The sequence below is a fragment of the Corylus avellana genome, chromosome ca6 (genome assembly GCF_901000735.1).
Source record: "Corylus avellana chromosome ca6, CavTom2PMs-1.0".
NCBI lineage: Eukaryota > Viridiplantae > Streptophyta > Magnoliopsida > Fagales > Betulaceae > Corylus > Corylus avellana.
The window spans coordinates 2817565-2841227 of record NC_081546.1 but is presented as its reverse complement, the minus strand read 5'-3'; the positions used below and the strand labels follow the sequence as shown (position 1 = coordinate 2841227).

At 36.9% G+C, this 23663-nt stretch overlaps 4 protein-coding genes across 8 annotated transcripts; 1 reads left to right on the top strand and 3 right to left on the bottom strand.

Moving 5' to 3' along the window:
* Positions 1–392: 392 nt before the first annotated feature.
* Positions 393–1742, bottom strand: LOC132183616 (thioredoxin M-type, chloroplastic-like). Its single transcript, XM_059596973.1, has 2 exons — positions 1441–1742; positions 393–890 (listed from the first exon to the last, which is right to left on the bottom strand). The coding sequence occupies exons 1-2, from the start codon at positions 1670–1672 to the stop codon at positions 571–573; spliced, it is 552 nt and encodes a 183-aa protein (XP_059452956.1). The 5' UTR covers positions 1673–1742; the 3' UTR covers positions 393–570.
* A 683-nt stretch (positions 1743–2425) lies between these two features.
* LOC132183615 (uncharacterized) lies at positions 2426–6348 on the bottom strand. The gene is made up of 6 exons (XM_059596972.1): positions 6259–6348; positions 4993–5151; positions 4667–4796; positions 4341–4541; positions 4008–4175; positions 2426–3115 (listed from the first exon to the last, which is right to left on the bottom strand). Exons 2-6 carry the CDS (start codon positions 5124–5126, stop codon positions 2663–2665), a joined length of 1086 nt encoding a protein of 361 aa, XP_059452955.1. The 5' UTR covers positions 5127–5151; positions 6259–6348; the 3' UTR covers positions 2426–2662.
* Positions 6349–6879: 531 nt separating this feature from the next.
* LOC132183614 (small RNA degrading nuclease 5) lies at positions 6880–17367 on the top strand. Of its 2 annotated transcripts, XM_059596970.1 has the most exons (14): positions 6880–7060; positions 8148–8204; positions 8299–8364; positions 8952–9085; positions 9190–9302; positions 10550–10678; positions 10795–10865; positions 12349–12408; positions 13728–13783; positions 14284–14344; positions 14479–14746; positions 15794–15975; positions 16067–16362; positions 17100–17367. In XM_059596970.1, the coding sequence occupies exons 1-14, from the start codon at positions 6959–6961 to the stop codon at positions 17221–17223; spliced, it is 1719 nt and encodes a 572-aa protein (XP_059452953.1). In that variant the 5' UTR covers positions 6880–6958; the 3' UTR covers positions 17224–17367. The 2 variants fall into 2 exon arrangements, with proteins under 2 accessions (XP_059452953.1, XP_059452954.1); XM_059596971.1 differs by lacking the exon at positions 6880–7060 and having other exon boundaries at positions 8148–8208.
* Positions 17368–17977: 610 nt separating this feature from the next.
* On the bottom strand, positions 17978–21805 carry LOC132184486 (scarecrow-like protein 1). 4 transcript variants are annotated; one of them, XM_059598136.1, is made up of 3 exons: positions 21769–21805; positions 21128–21185; positions 17978–19956 (listed from the first exon to the last, which is right to left on the bottom strand). In XM_059598136.1, the coding sequence occupies exon 3, from the start codon at positions 19900–19902 to the stop codon at positions 18172–18174; it is 1731 nt and encodes a 576-aa protein (XP_059454119.1). In that variant the 5' UTR covers positions 19903–19956; positions 21128–21185; positions 21769–21805; the 3' UTR covers positions 17978–18171. The 4 variants fall into 4 exon arrangements, with proteins under 4 accessions (XP_059454119.1, XP_059454118.1, XP_059454120.1 ...); XM_059598135.1 differs by lacking the exon at positions 21769–21805 and adding an exon at positions 21652–21752; XM_059598137.1 differs by lacking the exon at positions 21769–21805 and adding an exon at positions 21303–21567.
* Positions 21806–23663: the final 1858 nt, after the last annotated feature.

Genomic DNA, 23663 nt, shown 5'->3' with positions numbered 1-23663 from the left:
CCGTGCCTCTTTGCCTTTATTTCAGTTGCATCATTCTTTGGCATACCTCTTCGCCTATTTGTCACTCCTCCTTGCCATAGAGAGGCGCAGAGGTGTGACATGAATTGTTGGAAATATATGGTCGAAGTTATGATTGCTGAGAAAATATACAATTCGTTTGGAAAAAGAAATAATAAATTTGGTTTGATTGCTATGTTAGAGAAGGATTTTAAGTTTGAAGCTTGGAAAAAAGAAGATTTAGGGAGTGAGGAATCAAAGGCATTCTTAAACAGATGGAGATGAAGGAAAATGTTTGAAGCACTCATGGTATATGCTTTGAGAAACTACAATTAATACACGAGTATCCATGAGGAATTTCCCATGGGAAAGACTCGGTAATTGAAGGCATATCATGAGTGAATGGAGGTCACTTAATATAATAAAGTATACAAAATGAAGGAGAGTACAATGAAAACATTTACATAATGAGATGATCCTGAATATTTCCTTGAATGAATGATAGCTTCATGAACATAACATCAGTGCCATTATGCCTGCCAAAGGCAATATTCTCATTTCTCTCTTCAATTTTCAAACCTCTAAATATTTCTCTATTGTAGTAGATAAGGTTGACTTGGGCACTGCGCCAATTACACTCTCTTTCTTCTCTCCATTCTTGAAAAACAGCACAGTCGGAATGCTCCTGATTCCATACTGAGTGGCAATGTTGGGGCAGTCATCGGTGTTGAGCTTGCAGCAGATAATCTTCCCAGCATATTCTTTTGCCAGTTCATCAATCACAGGTGCAATCATCCTACATGGTCCGCACCATGGTGCCCAAAACTCCACCAGAACTGGGTTTTCACTTGCAATGACAAGGTTATTCCAGCTTGAATCTGTCACCACTTGAACTGCACAATCCAAGCAAGCATTTGGATAAGTTAGAAGGGTTGAAAATGTTCTCTGAAACTTTTGAGCTGATTTTTGGGGAGTAACTTTTCATAGAAAATGATAAACTACTGCAACCCAACTGCTTTCTGTTCTTCTTCTCAGAATTCACCAATTCTAGGATGGGGAAGAAAACAAAGGCAAAATCTCAGGAGGTTATAATTATATGAAGTTAGGCCAAGCTAGAAAAGAAAAAGAAAAAAATAAAAAGGCTAAAGCAGCAAGGACAACAACATTTTGAACATCTCCAAGAGCCTGGGCCTTACAATCATGAGATATCTCTTTCTTACTACTCACTTGGAAAATTGAAAGGAAAAAATTAAACCTCCTATTAATTGTTCTCCTCTGAAGTTGCTTAAACACACACCCTTGAGTTGCTAGAATAAGATGAGAGGAGGAAATGCCTTTGTTAGTTCAGCTACCATATTTTGCTTAAATGTAAAAATATTTATTATCCCCACCTTGTGAATCTTGCAATAAATCAGTAATTGATAGGGTTAGTACGTAGCTAACCTGCATCCACAGCTTCACGAGCCTTGCAGACAACACTTAATTGTCGGGATTTGCTGCTGAGGGAATGCGGGTAAGATGAAGATGACAAAGAGGATGTTTGTATGGGCTTCTTCAATCCGTTACAGATTGGCAAATTAAGCTTTTCTTTTGAAGAAAATGGATGATAACATTGTAGAGCAGCAGCTCTGCTACTGCACACTGTGCTCACTTGAAAGCAGTTCTCCAGAGCCATTCTTTTTTCTCTACAGTTTCTGGGTATATTTTTTTGTTTTTTGAAAGTCCGACTACTACAATATTTTCTATGATTCTTTTTGTTTTCTTTTTAAGTTTGTATTTTCGATATTTCTTTCTATTTTTGTAAGTGGATATTATTACAAGATTCTAAGGTGATAAGAGTGCTCAAATTCCTGTGGATGACATTGATGTACTGAACTCTCAATTTGTGCCACTCGATAGTAAGGAAAATCAACCAAAGTACTCACTTTTATGGAGAAATGGAAAAAAATCCTAAAACCACCCGGTTTCCAGGATTTATTGGTGGACCACAAACTTCTCATCCCTTTAGGAGCTTGACTATTGTTTTGTTCACACAGGGTTTTTAGGATAGCTTTTAATCTTTTTCAAGGATTCATTAAAATTGGACTAAATTTTCCTATCAAATGTTTTTATTTTTACAAACTAGTATTTATTACTTTCCAATTTATTCTTAGGAAACTGCTTTCACAGAAAATTACATAACAATCAATAAGCAAGTTAAAAGGGTTGTCAATCTAAATGGCTAGACCCTCATGATCTTGCAAACAGGCCCTATGTATATAACGTATGGAGCTATATTTGACAAACGACGGCTTGCCTATATACAAAGCATCTTTGATGTCCTTTGTGCAAAGTCGAATCAGTTGTCTTGGTAATCTGGGATCTATAAGCTTTTATGTACTGAAATGAGCCATGGCTCATCATTTATTTTGTACGTTACAGAAGCTGCTATATTTAAATGCAGATGGCCTAAACAAAATGATTAGGTAACAACAATTTCTACTTGAGGGTAATCTGGCACAGAAGCACAAGTGCCTTCTACAAACAAATTGAAATCAATCTGTCCCATCAAAATTGGTCTAAAGAAAAGCACTAACATAAGATCATGTATCATGTATCTATAGATCGTGTATCTATAAGTGGACATTGATCAACCCATACAAGTTCTCAAATCCTAAGGCCCAGCTTAGAATGAATACTCCTTCAAATCAGCCCTTGAGTCGCCCACTTCCACGTCAGCCATGCACTCTTCTTCGGTTAGGGGAGGGAGTTGCCTAGTCTTCCGCTTTACATTATGCCTGTGCCAGTCACTCTTGAAGTGATCCCTGAACTTGTTGGAATCACCGAAAAATGCATTGCAGGTACTACACTTAATTTGCTTCCCCTCTCCCTCGGCATTCTCATTTCCACCAGAAACAGTAGCCTGTTTTTGTAATTTCTCACTCAGTTGGGACTCAGAGTCGGCAGATGCCTTGGGTAGGTGTGCTGGGCCTGATGGCCCTTCCTCATAATCATCACAATTATCCACATGGCTGTCTTCCTCCAAATGCACAGAATGTGCAAGAAGTTCAAACCTTCCTTTCAGACCGCTCACAAATTCACTACAGTCCCGATATATACCAGGATCCATTTCACAAATCTGCAAGAAAATAAAACAAAGATTACACTTAGCTAAGCATTAATTTAAGAAATCTGCAAGACCCAAAAAAAAAAAAAAAAAAAAAAAAAACCGTACGTAACACGAATTAGCTCTGCTAAGAAGTGATTTATGATTATGTATGTACAAGACTCCACCAAGATAACAACATGCTTGAAGTGCACCAATTGGTGTTATATTTTACCTAATTTAACCGAAGAAAACAAAACACATCCATGAAACACAAATGCTCTTTAGAAGAGAAGGATTCAAAATTCAACAATTATAAAATGATGTTTTGTTTTTCTACACCCAACAGAAAACATGAAGCACCTGGTGTGAATCTTGACTCGTACTTCTGTAGGAATATGAAGCACCTGGTATGCATCTTCAGTTGTACTTTTGTAGGGGGAGTCAAAGACCCCCCAAGTAACAGTGCTTCTTTCTCTCGCTTAATTGGTCATCACGATATTTGATTCTAGGTCTCTGGTGATAGTGCATAAAACTAAACAATTTAAATTGAGCACCAAGAGAATTTACTAGCTAAATTGAGTGACAGTGCATAAAACTAAACAACCTAAATTAACAAAAACCAAAAGTAGGTACACCCTGATCTATATCACAGGTTTCACACTCCTAGTAGGTATGGGTGCATTTCATTACTATCTAACGTAATCCTTTTCATCCTTTCCTATAAGGGCTCATCTTTGTATACTCTCTGTATACTAGGGTTGTGCTCTTTTGTGCTTTATTAATGATATCAAATTACCTATATATATATATAAAAAAAAAAAGCAATACTGAACTAGCACCAAACAAATTGATTTTGAATAAGGAAATGTGTAAATCGAGACTTAAAACATTTCTTTGTAGACATGACAGGACCGGGACTTACGACAGATGGCTGACTTCCAGAATCATCTTTGGAGACGACGCTGGCATTCCACACATTCAGCTTCTCCAAAAGAGAGGAAAAATCCTTTTCTGGAACACAGATTCGTAATCTCATTGGGGACCGTTTTATTGGAAAGTGCTTCTGAAGCTCATGTATGACTTCTAGTGCCTGCATGTAAAATATGTCATTGGCGGGAAAACAAAGATTATGCATAGTATACCTTTTCACACCCTCGTACAATATACATTTGCAAGCGTAACACTTCTATTATTTTTCATAGACCCATCAATTGTTCTGTTAATATGTACCCATCAAATGCAGCAGATAGATTACCTGCTTCTTTGAGCTGCTATTTGGATCAACAGCAAAATGAATTTCATGCATAAGTCGCTCGATCATGCTAATAGTGTAAGGACGTTGTGTTTCAGCATTGAAGGTCTTCTGCATTACAATGGTAGCGATATCCCGAAACTGAATCGATAACTGAGACTCTCTCTCCTTCCCAGCCACTTGAAGCTCCCCTTTATCCAAAATCTGCCACCAACACACATATATGTATACGAGCAAAGTGACACATCTAAAAACAAATGAAACCAACATAGACAGTTTACTAGATTGAGTCAAAGGGCATCATAGTCTATATGACAGAACACACTGACCTCCAAGCATATCTTAGTTTGATCATCTGTTCCAAAAGCCGCAATCAAATCTTTAGACTTGGCTAGAACCCCTTTTGAAACATTTGAATAGACAGTATGTGACTGCAACACTTCGTCCAAATCTTTCTCTCTGTTCCCAAAATTCCATCACACTAAGTAACTATTCATATCTTGAAAATACCCACAAAGTCATCTAAAAATCATTGCTTAATTTATTCTTAATACTAGATTAAATTCTAAACATGGGTTACAAAAACAAAAATAAATATCACAAAATAAAAAATTTAGGGCTTGGGAAAAGAAGAGAGAGAGATAGAGAGACGTACACGCCAGAGCGCCAAGAGAGGACCTTGTTCTTGTAGCAAGCAACCTCAAAGCGAATGCCACGCTTCTTCAGGCGGACCACCGCCACATTCGTCAGCCTTTTTTGGCCTATCGGCTGCACAAGCTTCTGAGACATCTCTCCCTTTTGTTCTTCAGCACTTCTGAAAATCACCAAGGATTTCTTAAATAGTTTCATATAATCATATTAATCTATAAATAACAACTTTCATTCACAACACAAAATATTAATATTAAACGACTAAAATATCAATCTTAAAATTATTCACAAACTCCCATCAGTCAATTACCAAAAGATTCTAACTGCTATCTGAAAGGCAAGTAAGACTAAGTTCATGATCAGAAACTCATATTATTGTAAGGCCCTGAAATGAAATAATGAAAACTTCATAAAACATCAAAACATTTGTATTAACAAAACAATTCCTGTATCTTCCAAGGAATAATTTGTTCAAACGAAGCGGAGCAAGACCATTTATAAGTTCTGTATGGTGATAGATGGTTCACTTTTTGGTTCCTGTTTTGCATAGGAAAAATGTAACTAGTTGAGGGAGGTTTGTTTGGTGAGTTGCTGATTAGCAACCGAATACCAGTTCGCTGTTTTAGTAACTGGTTTGTTTGCTTGGTAAATGAAAGCTTACTCATCCCAAAAAAATAAAGAAATAAGAGTTGCGATACATTAATCTAAGCGGCTTTCAATCAAATACATAGAATGCAATTCTTTTTTGAACATCTAAGGGCTGCCCATCACAAGTCTTGACCCGGGAAGTTTTACACACGCTTGGGTTGCCAGGGAAAATATTGAACAACCAGTAACGGAATATGGAAAAGCACAGTGAAACCATCACTACTCAAAAACTCTGTAAGCTTACATATAGAAAAACACATGGAAAAGCACAGTGAAACCAGTAAAGGAAATGATAATAAATAAACTTTCGGTATACTAACAATGATCGATTGCATGCACAAACTGATAAACACTAACCAATACAGATAAAACAACAAAAACCATAAAAAGGTTTTCATTTCCATGGTGGTCAGAGTGAGTAATCGTAAGAACTCACGGTGGGAGGAGAAATTGGAGGAGAGAGAGAGAGAGAGAGAGAGAGAGAGAGAGAGAGAGAAAGAGAGGGGTGAGAGATAGAAACAGAGAGAGGGGCGAGAGAGAGAGAGGATTCTGTGGGGGTTGACGATGCAGTGAGAGATACATGCGAGGATTCAACAGAAAAAGACTATGCAGAGAGAGATACCTGGGGGACGAAGTCAGTCGTGGCGTTGGGTGTCGAGGGTTCGGGCTTTTGTGGGAAGTTCAGCGATCATTTCTCTTTATTCACGTTTATTTTAAATCCGCCCCGAACCTATGGGGTAGAAACAACGGAGCGGATATAATCGCTCCGGATCCGCTAATCATTTATAACCGCTTTAATTATAAAAAATTACTAATGAAGTGCTTAGCAATTTTGAGCAATTTTAGGAGTAGGAAAAAAGCTAACTGCCTATCCTTATATATAATAATATAAATATATATTTTATATTAAAAATATAACATTAAAACAATGTGTTTTTGGTGTTTAACACGATGTCATTTTAATTACGAGTTTAATTACGAGTTAGAGATAGGGTTTCATCGTATTCAATTTTTTTAAAAATATTTTAACTCAAAATTATTTAAATAAACGCAAAAAAATATGCTTTTGGCAGTTGCGATTAGCGGTCACTAACCGCGACCGCTCGTACACTCCTACCGGCCCGAATTATTTTTAATCCTGATGCTGGACCCAAGCCCCCTGCTTTTAGAAACCGGGTCATATTATTGGGCCGACCCGTGTAATTTGCAGCCTCGTTCAACACGTATCCAAGGGTTTGCCTACTGAGATTTGGGAGTCCTGTTGCCTCGACTTCGAAGGTCCTCTCACTCTCTCTCTCTCTCTCTGAACGACAGTCCGAAATATGCTGTCCCCAAACCAGAAATTCAAAGCTTTGTCTTCCGAGGAAGATAGTTCGAGCAACAATACCCAGCCCTCCAATTTCTTCGATATCTACGGACCTCAAGTAACCCTCCTTCTGTACTTTACTTTCGATTTTCTGTTTATTTCTTGCTTTAACTTTTTATCTTTGTTAATTCCTGCGCTTTCAATTGATTATTCTGTACTCTTAGTTTAAAAAGAAAAGGAAAGTAGTATTTGCTTGTTTTGGCGATATATGTGGCATCTAACCTAACTACATATGAGGCTATCTTCTCTTTAAAAGTCATCACACAATTTTTTTTTGGGATGGTCTTTTCGTAATCTGCAATGATACTTGAGAAAATTCATTTTGGCTTAATATATAAAGAAAAAAAAAAGCTTTTCTATGTGCCAAGAATGCTGGTCCGGTGGCTCTTGGAATATTTTCAATTTTAGTGGTTGGTGGATTGTGTTTAATCCTATGATTTTTGGGAGACTTATCCTATTGAAAGATTGGAATGTTGGCCGCATGACGGCACAACACTTGGGTGAGGGTTATATTACTTAAGGATTACTGTTATGCTTCCTCTGCTACTAGGATTATTTTTATGAGTAATGCTATATTACCTATCAAAAAAAGAAAAAAAAAGAGTAATGTTATATACCACGAATTGGGATTTCTGACAAAATAGCTGTCTAAATTGCTAGCACATTGTGTGAGAGCTCATATGAGACACACCTGCTCAAATAAATGTTGTGTTGCCTGGCCACTTACTTGGGCAGGTGGGTCCCATATAGATTCTCTCAATGTAGCAATTTGGGCAACTAATTGCTATAGATGTTGGTCCATATACTATATCATTATCTCATCACTATTCCACTATGTTGATGTGGTATTGCCAATCCACCCTTAGATCTGCCATTATTAAAAGAAAAGAAAATCCAATGATGGATTGACAATGCCACATCAGCGCAGTGGGATAATGATGGGTGGGATATTAGTCTGGCATATAGCATTGCTCAAGCACATATATATATATATGTGTGTGTGTGTGTGTGTGTCTATTTATGTATGTAGATATCATGTGTGAATTTTCACTAGTTGTTGTGTTTGATGCACCATGTCCATGCTGAATCACGACATTTGTGTATTTGTCCAAGTATCATAGATATTCTTTGATATGCCTTTTCAGAGTAAGGCAGAAATTGTTTTCAAGAAGCCAGAAGCTAATTCAACTTTGAATCTTGAAGTAGGTCTCTGCAAACATCTAAATTTCTTGGAATGTTGATTAATTGTAGCATAAAATCAAGTATAAGTTTGATTGGAGTTTGATTGTGATGCAGGATGTTCAAGGGCTTGTAACTTGGGTGCTTGCTGAAGGATTCATGCCATCATGGGTTTTCATTAAGGTAAAGAAAAGATTTATGTATTCCTTCACGCATTATCATAGTAGCATACTAATAGTGAGCTCAAAACGATACGTGATTCAACTATATGCTTTGGTTAGAGATTGTTTTATTTTCTGACTAAGATTTCCTGAACTTTATTGTGCTTGTGACCAAGTAATGTTGCACATTGACTTCATTTGGGGCCATACTGGGCAATGCATGCTTGTGGGTGTATGTCTTGTTACTTTTGGCATAAATGAGCATATACCTATGAGGTCCTTTTGAGCTCCTATATTGCAAAAGAAGACACGTCATTAAGGTGGCTTTTCTTTTAAATATTAGATAATGTGTCATATACCTATGAGACCCTCTTGATAATTTTGTTATCTTTTGCTTCACAACCCCATATTCTTGAATTTTGATTTTTCAGCCCTCTTAACACATGAATGATTTGTTCATGGCTTCTGTACTCTATTGTACAACTCAACAACATTTGGTCATGGCTTCTGTACTAGTGTACAACTCAACTACAACCCATAGTAATTGGGGTTTGCATCCTAACTGACATGTGATAGAAGTTACTGATACAACAGTCTTATGAACTGCAGAACAAGCCTCTTATTCCAAAAGTGGTTATGCTATATGTCCCGGGCCTGGACGCAGCTTTGTACTTATCAGAGTCTAAAATACTTTCTAGTTTCAAAGAATGCTGCGGCAATCCGAGGGCCGTTTTAGCTCTTAGGTTGGTAATAATGTTTTTATTCCTTTTGCCGCTTCAAAATATTTTATGTCTATCTTTCTCTTCTGTGCATTCCTTAAGAGTTTTTGCTGTTTGTTATATACTAGCTGTGTATCAGATGGAATGCAGACAATAGATGCCCTTCTAACATGCAAGCGGAAAAGAAAGAGAGATGAAAGTAATTCAGTGTTAAGGAAATCTAATCTGGCATCTGAACAAGGTATTTAGTCATTATCCTGTCTTGAATTCATCATTTGCTTGATAAAATAAGGTGTTCAATAGTTTTCTAACTGAGGGTTTGTGCTATTAAAACTTGTATGAGTGGAATGGCTAGCCAAGCTTTTGAAGATGAGTCCGTATTTATTTTGTTTCAGTAATTTTTATTAGGTAAAAAGAAGGCATTCAATTTGTTGCATACTTATTGACAGTGGTGCAGTTGCTTGCTTTGCTACTGACTCCAATATGGCCAGCAGTCTGTTATATTGCACTTTGTAGCTGGCCCATTTCATCATTGCTAATTCAATAATGCAAAACCTGGATGCAAGAGCAGGAAACAATGGATGTAGAAATTGGACTTTCTTTCCTGGAGTGGGGTGTTCTTGGGTTAAAACCTTAACTCTAGGTTTGCCCGGAAGGATAGAGAAGGGATGAAAAGTGGTAGAAGGGAAATGGGAAGGGAGAATAAAGAGCCTCCCTTTGGTAGGAAGGAGAAGGGGAGGGAGGGGGAGGCAAAAGCCCCTGGCCCCACCAAAATCCATCCACCCCACCCACCTACTTTGGGCAGGCTAGAGAAGGGAGAGACAGCCTCTTAAGGCAAGTGTTAATTTTAAGTTTCATCCTAACTTGAACCCATTTAAATCATGTCATAGTAGTAAAATTATATCTTTTATTCTTTCATTCCCTTATCTTTTTCTTTCTTTCTACCAAACAACAAGAGGGGGAGGTGAACTCTCCTGACTTCCTCCCTCCCCCTTCTTCCCTCCCATCTCCATCTCTCTTCTATGCTTTGTATCCCTCCTACCACACATAGTGTACAGGAAAATATGAATGAGATTGGGATGGAAACAAATAAAACGCTGTATGCTGCTTGAGTAAAGCTTAATCATGCCCTGTTCTCTTTTGTGGCCTTTTTCACACTATTAATTAACCAACACACACCTGCATCTGGGAAGAGCAATTTCTAAACCAGCAAGGTCAAGCGAACTGCAAAACTGTTTTAGCAGTTTTCAGTTCAACGACCAGTTCACAAGGGTCAAAAGGGGTTTACTTTGAAGACAATCATAGAGAATAACGAGGGCTGGTCCTAAGACCAGTAAAGAGTCCAACCAGTTGGACAGGCTGGTCCAGACTAGACTCTGAACAATGGTTACAGACGTGTTCATTGCTTTGTTCAAAGTAAAAATATTTAACCTCTTCTCAAAACAATCTTTTGTATCTATATACTGACATGGCATCTTCACTATGCAGAACGATGTGTTACCATTGCAGATATGCCATCCCGTGTGGAACTTATGAAAGACCTACCTTTCCCTGTTACATATTATACCCTTACAGTGAAAGAACTAGAAGACAATGGATATTGTCTCAATCAGCCAGGTGAAATAAATATACTCCTGTGATTCATATATAATTTAGTTTTGCTAGTGAAGTTTGTTAAAATTTCTTTTGTTTATATGTTAGATGGTTCCCTAACTTCTGTATCTGTAATGCAGGTTTTCTTTCTACTCTTCCCGCTCCTTTAGGATCTTCATTCTATGAAATGCTAGCACTTGATTGCGAGATGGTAAGTCCGTATGTGTGAGTTTAGAAAATGCTTTTAATGTCTAGTGATTTATAATGAGTTTAACTTCTGCTAAATTTGAACTTAAAGGAACACGGTGGCCGAAAACGTAGCACTTTCTTCTATTGTTATCATAGCATTCTTGTTAGTGGGTCCTCAATTGGTGGAATTTCCATCAATTGGTCCTCTCTGGGCCTATACAAGCATGCTTGTTGTTACTTTTGGAGTGAGGTGAATGACCTACAATTGCTAAATTTGATGGCAATGTTTTATTGAGTGAAACCAGAAATTAGACATGCATCATGTTTCCATTATGGGTATATTTGATGCTTTTTTGGCATTTTGTCCCACTCAAAGTGAAAAATAAGTGATGTCTTCTTTCTTGGAAGGGTAAAACCTTCAGCAACCTCACTGATTCTGTGGCTTTTGTGCGAGTATTGATGGTTATTTTATCCTTTTACATTTCTTATTTATGCTTGTTGGCCTTAACTCTTTTTCTCCAATTTTGTCTTGATGATAATTTTACCCTTGATCACCAGTATTAATGTATATTAGAAAATGCTTTGATCATTTGATAAACTCATGTTGGGGTGTAACACCTATTTTTAGTTTCCCTTATATCTTCTTATCTGGCATCTCATTTAACTGCAAAATTTAAAGCTGTCTGTAATGGTCATGAAGTACTCTTGGTGATGTTGCATTCATTTGCTTGATCTAAAAGAAGTCTAAATAATTAGAAAATTAGATACAAGGACCTGGTACAATACATGAAAACCTCACTTGCTGAAAAGAAAAAATGGAAAAAGTGAAAGCCTAGGCTATGTTTGACCACTAGTACATGTCTCTTGACACCCAGATGTCTTTCTATAATTCATCATTTGTGCTTGATCTTGATTTGCCCTGTTCTCGTTGCGTCTAGACTGTTTAAATGTTTCTATGATTCCATAACTTTGATTTTGTAATGATCTCTCATTATAAGACTCTGACTTTTGCCTGATATATGTGATCAATTTTAGCAATTTATTTATTTATTTTTTGTATTTACTTAGTTTTATTATCTAATACAGTTTTATTATCTAATACTTGAGCACCTTTGCTTCTGGCATTTCATTGATTGTTGTTGAATTTAGTGTCACATTAATATGTTCTATTTTTTCTGATTAATTTATTTCAGTTTTAACATATGAAATTATACTATACCAAGACAGGCAGAACATAATTTGGTCCCTCTAGGTGGAATTTCCTACTGGAGAGTCACATACTTGCATTTGAACTTAAAATTTTAAATCTAGGTTGTTTATTTGCTGAAAGTTGCCTTTTAGAGGTTGAATATAAGTAAATGTTTATAGTTAGAATAGTGGTTCATTTTGAATTTGTCTTCTCTTCAAATGACTTGTTGGTAGTGACAGTACAAATTTTTCTTAGCAAATAGTTCGCTCATGCACTTACATTGTCTTTTTCTTTTCTTTTTTGGTTATTTTGGTAGTGTATCACAAGTGAGGGTTTTGAGCTTACAAGGGTGACCTTGGTGGATATAAAAGGAGAGGTATGCTCAAGCTAATTTTGCTTTTAACCCAATTTTGCAAAAGGAAGTGGCTATCAACAACATTTTTTGAAGTCAAGGCTATCTTTCTGTTGATTTTAGACTTGGATTTGTTCACTAAAAGTTGCCCTTGGGTGCCTAAATATCTATTTGTCTTGTGCGGGTCAATATGCTTGCATGAGTTTATGTGAATGAAATTGACTCTTATTATATTCATTTCCCAATGTGTTACAACATTGACATTCAACTTATGCCAGACCCCTCTCTCTCTCTCTCTCTCCCCGTCTCTCTTTTAAAATTCCAACATGATTTCATTTTTTCTTTTTAGAAGTAATTCAATCTTATTAGAAGCTGCAAAGGGGCACAATCAAAGTACATATGAAGAAGAAAAACAAAAATCTAGAAATTCTAGAAAAATTAGAGAAACGAGAACTGATGCGGGAGTACACATGAACTGATAAGTAATTCAGTCTTGCATGAGTTTATGTGAATGAAATTGACTCTTATTATATTCATTTCCCAATGTGTTACAACATTGACATTCAACTTATGCCAGACCCCCTCCCCCCTTCTCTCTCTCTTTGTCTCTCTTTTAAAATTCCAACATGATTTCAACCACCCACAAATTTAGAGAAGTCCCTCCACCCCCTCTTAATGTTTTTCCACACCCCAACCTTGTAGGGTCCAAAAACCTCATTGGAACACCACTCTCACCACATGTTTCCAAATTTAGCTTCAACCACCGATTTCCACAAGGCCTCATCCTCTGTGTTGTAATGCCATAACCATTTCCCCAAGAGAGCTCTATTAAACATGTTTCTAATCCCCAAATTGCCTAGAGACAACGAAGTACAAATCTTTGCCCAGTTGACTAGGTGGAATTTAAGCTCATCACCAACTCTGCCCCACAGGAAGCCCCTTTGAAGTTTCTCAATATGGTAAGCAACTCCAACCGCAATGGGGAAAGAAGGCGGGAAAAAGGCCAAGAAATAAGTGGGGAAATTGGATAAAGTACTTCTAATCAATGTGAGCCTATGCTAGTGCTCTATGGAGTACTTATTAAAATCACTATCATCATCTTCATTGATGTCTTATATCCTTTTGTGGGATTCACAACATGGCAAAGCGTTGTATTTAAATCTCTATATACCTGGATCCATATCCTCCAGAATTTTGAGTATCCATTCTTCATTAACTTTGGGTATAAATGCCTCATTTTAATTTTGTAGATGTTTGAATTAAAAGAAGTACTAAGCAAATTTGGATTGCCATTAACGATCTTTGTCTTGGACATCTAACTAGGCCTGATTGAATTTTCCCAGGTTGTGCTAGATAAATTGGTTAAACCATCAAACGCTATCATTGACTACAACACCAGGTACACCTTCGTTTGAGCTTCCAGTAAACCTTTTTTTGAATATTTTTCACTAGCTTTTTAAAATTATTTTGGGTTTTTTGGTATCTTGTGTTTTGATAAAAAAAGAAAAAATAAAAGCAAGTTGGAATACTTACTAAGAACCCTTTTTCCTTAGATATGTTATTCATATTGTGGAGTTGATCAAAACAAAAACTAGCAACTTGCTGGCATTTTGGATATCAAATTTCCATGTGTGGTTTTGATACTTTTTCTATATTTGGTGATTGTTATTAGTCCTACTAACTTAATTGTACAAATTGTTTTTTCCTTGAGAAAGCTTCTTTATTCCAATTCCCTGTAGAAACCCAAATTGACTGATTCCCACTAGGATTTCTGAAATCAAAAGAACACTTGAGGACTCTCTCTCTCTCTCTCTCTCTCTATGCATGTATATATGAGTGTGTCAAAAGTGATTTGACTTCACTCTTTGCCATTAGTAATCATTCATCACGGATATTCAGGTTTAGTGGAATCACATGTGAGATGTTAATTGGGGTCACTACAAGTCTCAAGGAAATTCAGGTTCGTTACTTGTTCTTGTTTTCCTTCGTTTGTTTGCCTGCTTGATTCATCATGATTGCATGCTGTTCTTCACTGATCGATTGCATGTTAAGACTACTGTTTTCTGATTTATTTACAGTTGCTTCCATATTCAGGAAGTTTTGCTAAAGCTGGTTTACAAGGAGACCATCCTAGTTGGGCATTCCTTGGAGAATGATTTGTTAGCACTAAAGATCTCTCATGATTTGGTAATTGATACCGCAGTATTATACAAGCACCCCCGTGGTTCATCTCACAAAACTGCTCTGAGAGTTCTTGCCAGGAGATATCTGTCTCAGGAGATACAACAGTCAGGCAATGGTCATGACAGTATTGAAGATGCAAGAGCTACTATGGAACTAGCACTCTTAAAGATTCGACATGGCAAGTAATTTTTTTTCCATGCTTTTGCGTTGAACCATTTGTGAAAGGAAAATAGGGCAATAGTGGAGATTGGGTTGGTCGATAGATTGATTATTGGATAGCTGCAACTTGGAAGTTCTTTTAGAAAACATACTTGTGTATGCTTATTAAGAAAAGTGCATAGAAGATATTAACTATCTTTGTTAATTTCATAGCTATTTTAAAACAAAATTAGGTCCATTTCAACAAATATAGGCCCTGTGAGGAGCCATATTTCAATTACTTGAGGTTCCCTAGGAATTGAGGCAATGAATGGAGCCACTACAAAGTTCCTTGAGTTACGAAGGTAAGTGGTGGTGATATGGTGATACTAGCATAGATGTCATTGCCATCATGGTTATCCTTTTAAGTCATTCAATCGCCTTCTCCATAATTATACTTCCCTGGATGCACATCTTCTCTTCAGTTTCAGTTTCTATTGCTCGAGTCCCTCACTTTTGGGATATTGAGCATCCTTCATTGTTATCTTTCTTTTGCTAGGCGAACAAGCAGCGAATTACACAAAGTACTTATCATCCATAAAACACGTGGTGCATTTGCTTTCCAATACACTAATTTTGATGATCCAGAAATGTATTTTTCTTCCCTGATTTATAATTGAAAAATGACATTCTATTTCTTATAATTTTTGGACAAAACCAGTTTTAGTTTTTAACATGATGACTAGCTTATCACTTTTTGGCTTCCAATGAAACAATGTATGAGTTGTATATAGGTCTACCCCTATTTATTTTGGGGTAAATGACATTCTAAGTTCCTGTTATCTGTTTGCAGTAAAGCATCTTCTAGGTAACTTAAATATGAGACATAGGAAAATTTTCTGTCAAAATATATCAAATTTTCTTCTGTAAACCCCTTAGAGTTTGTAGTCACACTCCTTGTGACGTTCTTATTTTGTTTGAATAAATTTCTATTGCTTGTAAAAAAAACAAAACAAAAAAAAAGCGATGTAGAAGCATATTTGTCCAATCTGACCTATTCCTTTGGCTCTTTTGCTCTTAAAATTAGGGCCTGAATTTGGTTCACCTCCATCATACATGAGGGAAAAGCTCCTTACAGTTTTGAGTCAGTCTGGCAAAACCTCTTCTTTCATTGATGATATCTCTATAGTGAAGCGATATTCCTCTGGGTCATCCCATGCCATTCCTGTGTGCTCTGATGATGCAGCTCTGGCAAAGTCCACAAAGGAGGTAGATCTTATAATGGGTTGTAAATGTCCCTTTCTCTTCTTGGTGTTAACGGTCTGCATAACAAGCTTGTTACATCTGTTATTGCTTTCAGGTGAAGAATGAACAGGTACACTTTGTCTGGACTCGATTCTCAGAACTGAATTCCTATTTCAGAAAACAAGCAGAGGATGTAGAGAAATTGAATGGAAGACTTGCAGAGATGATGTCATTGCTTACATGTCGTAAGAAGTCTGCTAACAGAAAAGGCATCAAATGCAGCGTCACGCCTGAGCTAAAGGAAATACTAACTCTCATGGATGCTAGAATACGTAGCCTTTATAATGCATTACCCACTAATGCCATGCTTATAATTTGCACTGGCCATGGAGACACAGCAATTGTCCATAGGTATGTTCATTCGACCTGTTTTATTCAGTTACCATGTCATGTTTCTTTCTGCGCATTCCAAACAGATATAACATTATACTTCAAATGCCATGTAGCTGGCAACGTATTTTCATCAATATTTCCTTACATTCAGATGATTTTTGATATCTTTGGAGTTCATACATCATGTAGTAGAAGTCAGCTTTGTATTCTAACCTTTCCTTTTCTTTTTCTTTTTTTCTTTTTTGATTTTGCTTTTTATAACACAATCATCATATTTAAATATGGTGGCACTGCTACTAGCTTAGAAGGATGGCTGTCAACTTAAACACAATGAAATACCACTTAGTATTATTCAGCTTCTTGTTGCTGGTCATGAACACATTAATGGGAATAGCATACACTCATCCCACCCTGATATATTGTACCATTTATTGGGAAAAATGCATTTGCACTTCCTGTTGTTTGCAGGTCCTGAAATTGAGAGAATGAATAAATAGCTTATGCCGTTAGCAGAATCTAACTATAAAAATCTGACCAAACATCAGATACCACCACTAGTAGTTTTTCACCGATTTCTTTATTTTAGGTTTATTTTCTATGTTAATTGTGTGTGCGCACACATGAGAGAGCGGTCAGAGATGTAGTCCATGGCATTCAATAGTGAAGACAATTTTCTCCTCTGCAAGGTTGAATCAATTGGAATTGGTCTCTTTATGTCTGATGTTTGTTCATCTTCTGTCTTGCATGGAATGAAGGTTGAGGAAAATGCTTGCAGAGCGGGGTGAAACCAGTATCTGCCGCGAGAAGCTAGTAAAGGTCTTGGAAGAGCTCCAGGCCCAAGCTGAGGTGGCTCTGTGTTTTGTAGGTGTAAAGCATTGAGTATAAAAATATGCATGTCTTAATTATTCTCATTATCTTGTAATTTTAGTGGGATCATTTGCTATAGCAACGACGTCCTCAAAATTTTGATAGAAATAGGCACCAACACGATTGTTGGGAAAAAACAAAAAAAAAAGGTTGTAAGATGTAGTTGTGACAGGGACCTGTGATGTACTCTCGGCATCAATAATGCAATTTGGTGCTGGTATTTGATTTTTAAAAAATGGTGCTCTCATTTTTGCCTCCTAAGTGCTTGTTGTTGTGCAGATATGTTACTGATTTTTTGTGCGTTTTGTCCTTTGTCGTACTATTGGACACAGACATTACTCCTACTTTAGTACCAATCAATCATAGTTTTTAACTGCCTCTTCCTTGAGAAGGGATCCTATATAACCAATACTTTTGATGAAAGTTGATTTGTAGATAAGGCTCACCTAAATTATAATCAACTTTTTAGTTTAGCAACTATTTTGCCCTAAAGGGTAGCAGGTTAAACTTCGAAATTGAGATGTGAGCATGCCTGGGGCAAAGCAAGTTAAAATTTAAATGGAATTTTGAGAACAGTCGAGCTGATTAAGCACTACAATTACTGTAAGCATTTCCTTTCTTGTTCCTGAAGCAACTCCATGGTTTTGAGCGGTCAAGTGTTTATCATCTTTCTTTTCAATCCATTTCTATGGATTTCTATATTTATTTCCTGCCTGTAAAATTGCGGAAATGGATCCATCATTATACCCAAGGAAAAGTTTGGAAATATTATAAACAAGGTAGTTTTAGCCCATCTCAACGGTTCAAAATCAAAGCTCCACAACAAAGGAAATGGTTTATGAAAAATATTAGATAAACATTTCTAACTTAGATAATACATCAGCAATCAGCATACATCTCGACCCCACATATTATTAAAAATACAACCACCCGCACGCTACTACTAACTGATTATCTATATCACCTCCATGCTGAAGCAACAACCAAGCTTTTGTCTTCCCACCCAAAGTGAAGTGCACCCATTTCATCCTTCATCCTGTACCTGTCACAATACTGCCTAATTAGTAATTCCCTCATATCAATCACATTTGGACCCATTGGACATGAAGTGAAGCCGGCCATCATCATCCTTGCCCTCCATTTGCCGGCAACCTCATACCGCTCTATCCTCTCCTCCCCCTCACATGCAACAATGTTAACAATGTCCCGTGCCAAGCACTGCCTTTCGACATTCATTCGATCCTGACTCTCCCTTGGGAGAGTTGCATCAAGAGACTCGAACACAGCTGAGTAGTAATTGTAGGCTTCAACGAATCTAGGGAAAAATGGGGCGGTGTTCGTGTTCACATCTTGTTCAACCACAGTGACGAGTTTTGGATTCAGGCTCTTAACCATCCGAAGAAGCTGGTCTCGCTGGTTTACAGTCGACACGCTCTCATCTGGCATGTGGTGAAGCTGAAAGGCAAAGTTCACTATCAATGCTTCCCCAGGCCGACAGTCAAGCATTGATGGAGAGATGATTGAAGTCTTTGATGCCAAGGGTTGAAACTCAAATGGTACCCCAAGTGCTTCTGCTAGCTTCTCCAGTCTTTGTCCAATAATTTTCAGGCCTCCAACAGAACGTTGAACTGACTCAGGGTCATCAACCCCAGTTAATCTCAATTGGGGCCGCTTCCCTGGCCGAGTGGCAATTGTTTGTATCAGTGTTATATATTGAGTCCCTTGGTTGATATCGAAATCTATTATATGAACTCTTTTCTCATCTTTAAATGCCTCTATCATTGCACCATTTGCTGCCATAAATCCAAATTTAAAGCAAGGGCACACCTCAAAGAGGATCTGCATGGCTGCAAGCCGGTCAGAAGAGGGGGGCTCTTTGCATTTTAGAGCATTGTAAAGACATTTGCCAGAGGCAGCCATGCGAGCAGCAAGACCTTCTACCATGTAGGCGGCAATCCTCTGAGGAGGATCCCCTTGGATTGAGACCATCTGCCGGAGCTCATTAATCATAGCTGATGCTTCCACAATGTTTCCATCTGCCAGTGCACCAGCACAATCAAGTAGCAACTTTCTGGGACTCCTAGGAGATACTTGTGATACTTCCTTGTTGCTGCTGATGCTACTAAGGTTAGAATCAGTTGATGAAGATTCCTTAGGTGAGTCATGGAGCAATGCGTTCCGAACTGGGTCAGCCCATTCACCATCAATTTCCATGCTGTGACCAGAGCCAAACATGTCATCATCATCATCGTCATCATTATCATCAAGCAGTGCTCTTTCCAATTCTTGAAGCTTCAATCTCATATTATCTTCATCATAGTCTATTGCATCCGGGCTTTGGCTTTCCAAGTAATCCAATTCAAAATTGGATCGACAGGCATCACCATGTCTGATGGACATCAAAGGAGTGCTAAACGGGTTTTGAGTGCTCATGGAGGCACCACGCGGTTGAAATGAATTTCCTGATATGCCAGAACTGGAAGGCTGTATAAGTTCTTCTGTTGGGGAGTCAAGGAAATACTTTTCATAACTTTCATTGCTGTAAGAATCAGCCATATATGTAATCTTATGCTTATCAGAACCAAATATTTGGGTAGACAAGCCAGGACAGTCATCACTTCCCTTTAGCGAATAGAGCTTTGGATTTCTATATGATGTGGCAGATAGCTCTGCAGACCTAACTAACGACATAGTTTTCTTCTTACTCACTGTTGGAAGAAGGCAGCTTCTATTATAGAACAAGTCCTGTATCACAAACTCTCACATAAGTTTGACAAAGGAATTCTGATTGAACTCTATTAACTTTTGAAACTAGCATTTTTCGTTTTCTTGTTGAAGAACAGAAAATATGTCTGCGTGAGCATGGACATGTGTGAAGACCCGGGGGTGGGGGAGAGAGAGAGAGAGAGTTTATACAATCAACATTCATAAGCACGACTATTTAGTCTAACAGCTTGATGGATTGGTAAAACTAGAACAAAAAACTGGCAATTGAAGGTGCTATGTAGCAGCAGCCTGTATAACATGCAAATGTTAGATTACACTTTTTATTCCATAATAATGTTAATTTTCAAGTGTATGCTTCACTTCGACCTAACATATTTCATGTTAATAGTTAGTTGGCGCACCACATTCAACTAAATTTTAATGAAGTATTGCTGTCATTTTAAATCAATAAAGCCTGTTCTAACTTAGTAGGCTAGATTGAATGTTTTCTCAACTTCTGTCCAAATATAATAATTCACAAAAAGTGAAAAAGGGCTAAGCAAATATTTTCTCTAGTGAATTTCTGGATGTATGCCAACAAGAGTGTAGAAAAGAGACATAATTCTTGTTGATTTTGAATCTACACAAGTTTAATTCGGAGTCAGGTAACAAAGTACACACAACTGATATTAAAGAAAAAAAAAAACTAAAAAGATATCACACAAAAGATATTAGGCACAAACGCTGCACCAAGCAGTTGGTTCCCTTTTATCATACAGAACAAGCTCAGGGTTCTTTTCAAAAGCACAGAACACCTAGATGCAATACTATTCTAAGATAAAAGATCCATCAGGAAACACCTCGTTTAACATACTAACCTCAAAAGATCCTGAAGTATAAATTTTCGTTTAGTTACCAAAAACAGAACACATAAAGAAACTAACAGAGAACTTTAACAACTAGCTGACCTCTCTAACAAGGAGAAAAGTGCCAAGTTCTAAGAAAATTATACTAACAAAAAAAAAAAAAAAAAAAAGTTGATGCAAGGAAGAGATCCATGGCTAACCCAATCAATTTGAAAAGAATTCAGGCAAACCCAAGGAAATTCAATTCCTTGTAGAATAAACTTAAGGACAGAAAAAAAAGAACAAAAAAAAAGGGTGGGTGGGGGGGAATTGAAGAATAAGAAGAAGAACATAAAGGCATATACCTGATGAAGGAGGAGAACCTCAAGAGGAATCAATAGAGATCATGTCAGAAGTCATATCCTGTGATTCAGTAAATACCCAGATGGAGAAGAATATCAGAATTGGCTTTGAATGAAGAGAAAAAACTTTGGTTGACAATGCTTTGTGGAATTAAGGACAAACCAAAGAGCAAAATACCTCTTTATTGCCGTATATATGTTTTAAAAAAAAATTAAGACTTTGTGGTTGGGTAGGTTGAGAAGCAACAAACCAGAATAAAGAAGCGGAAACAACAACAAACTTGACAATTAATATAAATAAAATAAACGACAGAGACCCAGATAAGGAAAACTTTTTAAGTACTTAAAAAAAAGTTAACGTATTTGTTAGGAGGATGCGAACTGAGCTACCCTATACAAGAATCCGAACGATCGACATGCCAAGACCCAATTAGTTAAAATAAATGACCCCAGTAAAAAAAAAAAAAAAAATCCAATCTTCTGGAGTCTGAGAAAGTGTAAAGAAAGAAATGTGGTGAGAAGCTCACCTCAGATTCCTTCAAAGAAAGTCCTTAGCTTCAAATACAACTACTTTTAGTAAAAAAAAACAACCAATCTTCTGGAATCCGAGAAAGCGTGAGGAAGAAAAGTAGGGAGAAACTCACCTCAGGTTTCCTTCAAAGAAAATTCAACGCAAATTTACATCAATTTTTTTTTTTTTTTATTTATCTGTGAAGCTCGTTTACTTTTTCTTTTGTGAGCAGTGTCTGTCTGCTTGTCCGACTGAGGTTGTTTGACAGCACAATGTCGTGCAAATACGGTGTGCAACTAGAACACCGTAATGGGTTTTCTCCAATTTTCATTAGGCTATCCTGGCCGGTCAATTTGTAGACCAATCATCACAAAGTTGACTTGGGATATGGCAATATTCTTTGACGTGTGAAGTAGTTGAGAGATGGCAACATATTAGACACGTGTACGGTGATGGGGTGGAAAGCTGTAAATGGCACAAAAGATGGGTGGTGCTTAGTGACGTATTGGATCAACATAATTGAAATGGGTGTGGAATGGAATCATGACACTCAATGAGAAAGTCAAAGGTTTTTTTGCAGCTCCTCCTTTTCTTTTCTTTTTACACTTTTACCCAAATCTTATAAAGACAGATGGCAAAGGCGTGTAGAAAATTTTCAAAGGCGTGTATGAGTGGGAACAGGAATCCGCCAGCTTTTTTATTTTTTTATTTTATTTTTAGTCTGAAGTCTGAACTGAAGCACCACCTCTAGGCTGCAGTCGTGATTAAAGAAACGGCTCAGTGGGATTAACTGCCTACCTCATCTAATGTTCGGCTTTAATTTAAATTTCATTAATTCTTTTAAAGGTTAACTTGAAGGATTCTTAATTATAATTATAGAAAAATTACTTGTTTTGTGCGACACCCTGATTTTATATTGAGAAAACGATGAGTAGTTCACATAGAGTGCAGTTTATAAAGATAATCATGAATATTAAGCTTTATATTGTAGTTTTCAAATGATATCTCAATCAACTGAAGATCACGTGTGTGTGTGTGTATATTCATATATTTTAATCAAATAGTAAAATTGCTACAAAGGGGTCTTTCCCATTTTTTTATCCGAATGAAAAAAGCAATGGGATTGAGTTTTCCAAACACTAGGTTTAAAGTAGGGCAGGCAATTTAGCTAACAAATGTGTTCGAGTATTAACGCTTCTAAAAACTTTAGTTTAGTAGCTTTATAGTTATAAAAAGAGAACAAAAAACAAAAAATGGATACCCCACAAAATAACGGAAATAAAGTTTTAATTCTTAAAGAGATCGACTTTTAAATGGCAAGAATGATGTTGATGGCTATTCCCTTCAAGAAAGAGAGAGTACACCCCCAAAATAGTTCACATAAATATATAATAGTCCATTGATGCCAAATGCGTATAATTATTGGAGTAGAAAACAAAAAAAATAGAAAAACAATTACAACTTGCTCACTTCATAGACACAAAATTGAATATATTATATATATATTCGTTTTTTTTTTTTTTTTTTTTTTTTTTTTTTTTTCAAAGGGAATATATCCTTGGAAATATCTGTTTAACATGGACCCCAACGACGTCGTTAATCACCTCCCCTCACAAGGTCCACCTTGTCTTTTCCTTGTTAAAATCTACCTCAATGCTTTTAACAGTTTTTTCTCCGGCTAATTAAATAGACTTCTTTTAGCTGTCGTTTGGTTGCTGCCTTGCTGGAAAACGAGTGAAGGGAATACTATAATGATTTGCTGATTTAATTAGTTTGCCCCCCACACACCAAATCCTTGTTCTCCCCTTAATCACAAGATTTGATTTTCCACCTAGAAAGATATTATGATCATCTTTATATTATAAATAATATAAAATTTTCTTCCAAATTTAATTGAAAAAAAATTTATCCACCCAGTAACGAACAAGTATCTAATACGCATTCTCAAATATATTTTGGACACATGTCAATTTAATATTTGAGCATATTCTTATGTTCACAATTAGCTCATTTATTACGAATAGAGAC

Bases quoted from the DNA above. Each gene is read 5' to 3' on its own strand.
- LOC132183616 (XM_059596973.1), bottom strand. From the start codon at position 1,672: ATGGCTCTGGAGAACTGCTTTCAAGTGAGCACAGTGTGCAGTAGCAGA. The intron at 891-1,440 runs GTTAGCTACGTA...TGGATTGTGCAG, and splicing joins TCGTGAAGCTGTGGATGCAG to TTCAAGTGGTGACAGATTCA.
- LOC132183615 (XM_059596972.1), bottom strand. From the start codon at position 5,126: ATGTCTCAGAAGCTTGTGCAGCCGATAGGCCAAAAAAGGCTGACGAAT. The intron at 4,542-4,666 runs GTCAGTGTGTTC...TGTTGGTGGCAG, and splicing joins AAACTAAGATATGCTTGGAG to ATTTTGGATAAAGGGGAGCT. The intron at 4,176-4,340 runs GTAATCTATCTG...TTTTACATGCAG, and splicing joins ATAGCAGCTCAAAGAAGCAG to GCACTAGAAGTCATACATGA.
- LOC132183614 (XM_059596970.1), top strand. From the start codon at position 6,959: ATGCTGTCCCCAAACCAGAAATTCAAAGCTTTGTCTTCCGAGGAAGAT. The intron at 13,784-14,283 runs GTACACCTTCGT...ACGGATATTCAG, and splicing joins ATCATTGACTACAACACCAG to GTTTAGTGGAATCACATGTG. The intron at 15,976-16,066 runs GTAGATCTTATA...TATTGCTTTCAG, and splicing joins TGGCAAAGTCCACAAAGGAG to GTGAAGAATGAACAGGTACA.
- LOC132184486 (XM_059598136.1), bottom strand. From the start codon at position 19,902: ATGTCGTTAGTTAGGTCTGCAGAGCTATCTGCCACATCATATAGAAAT.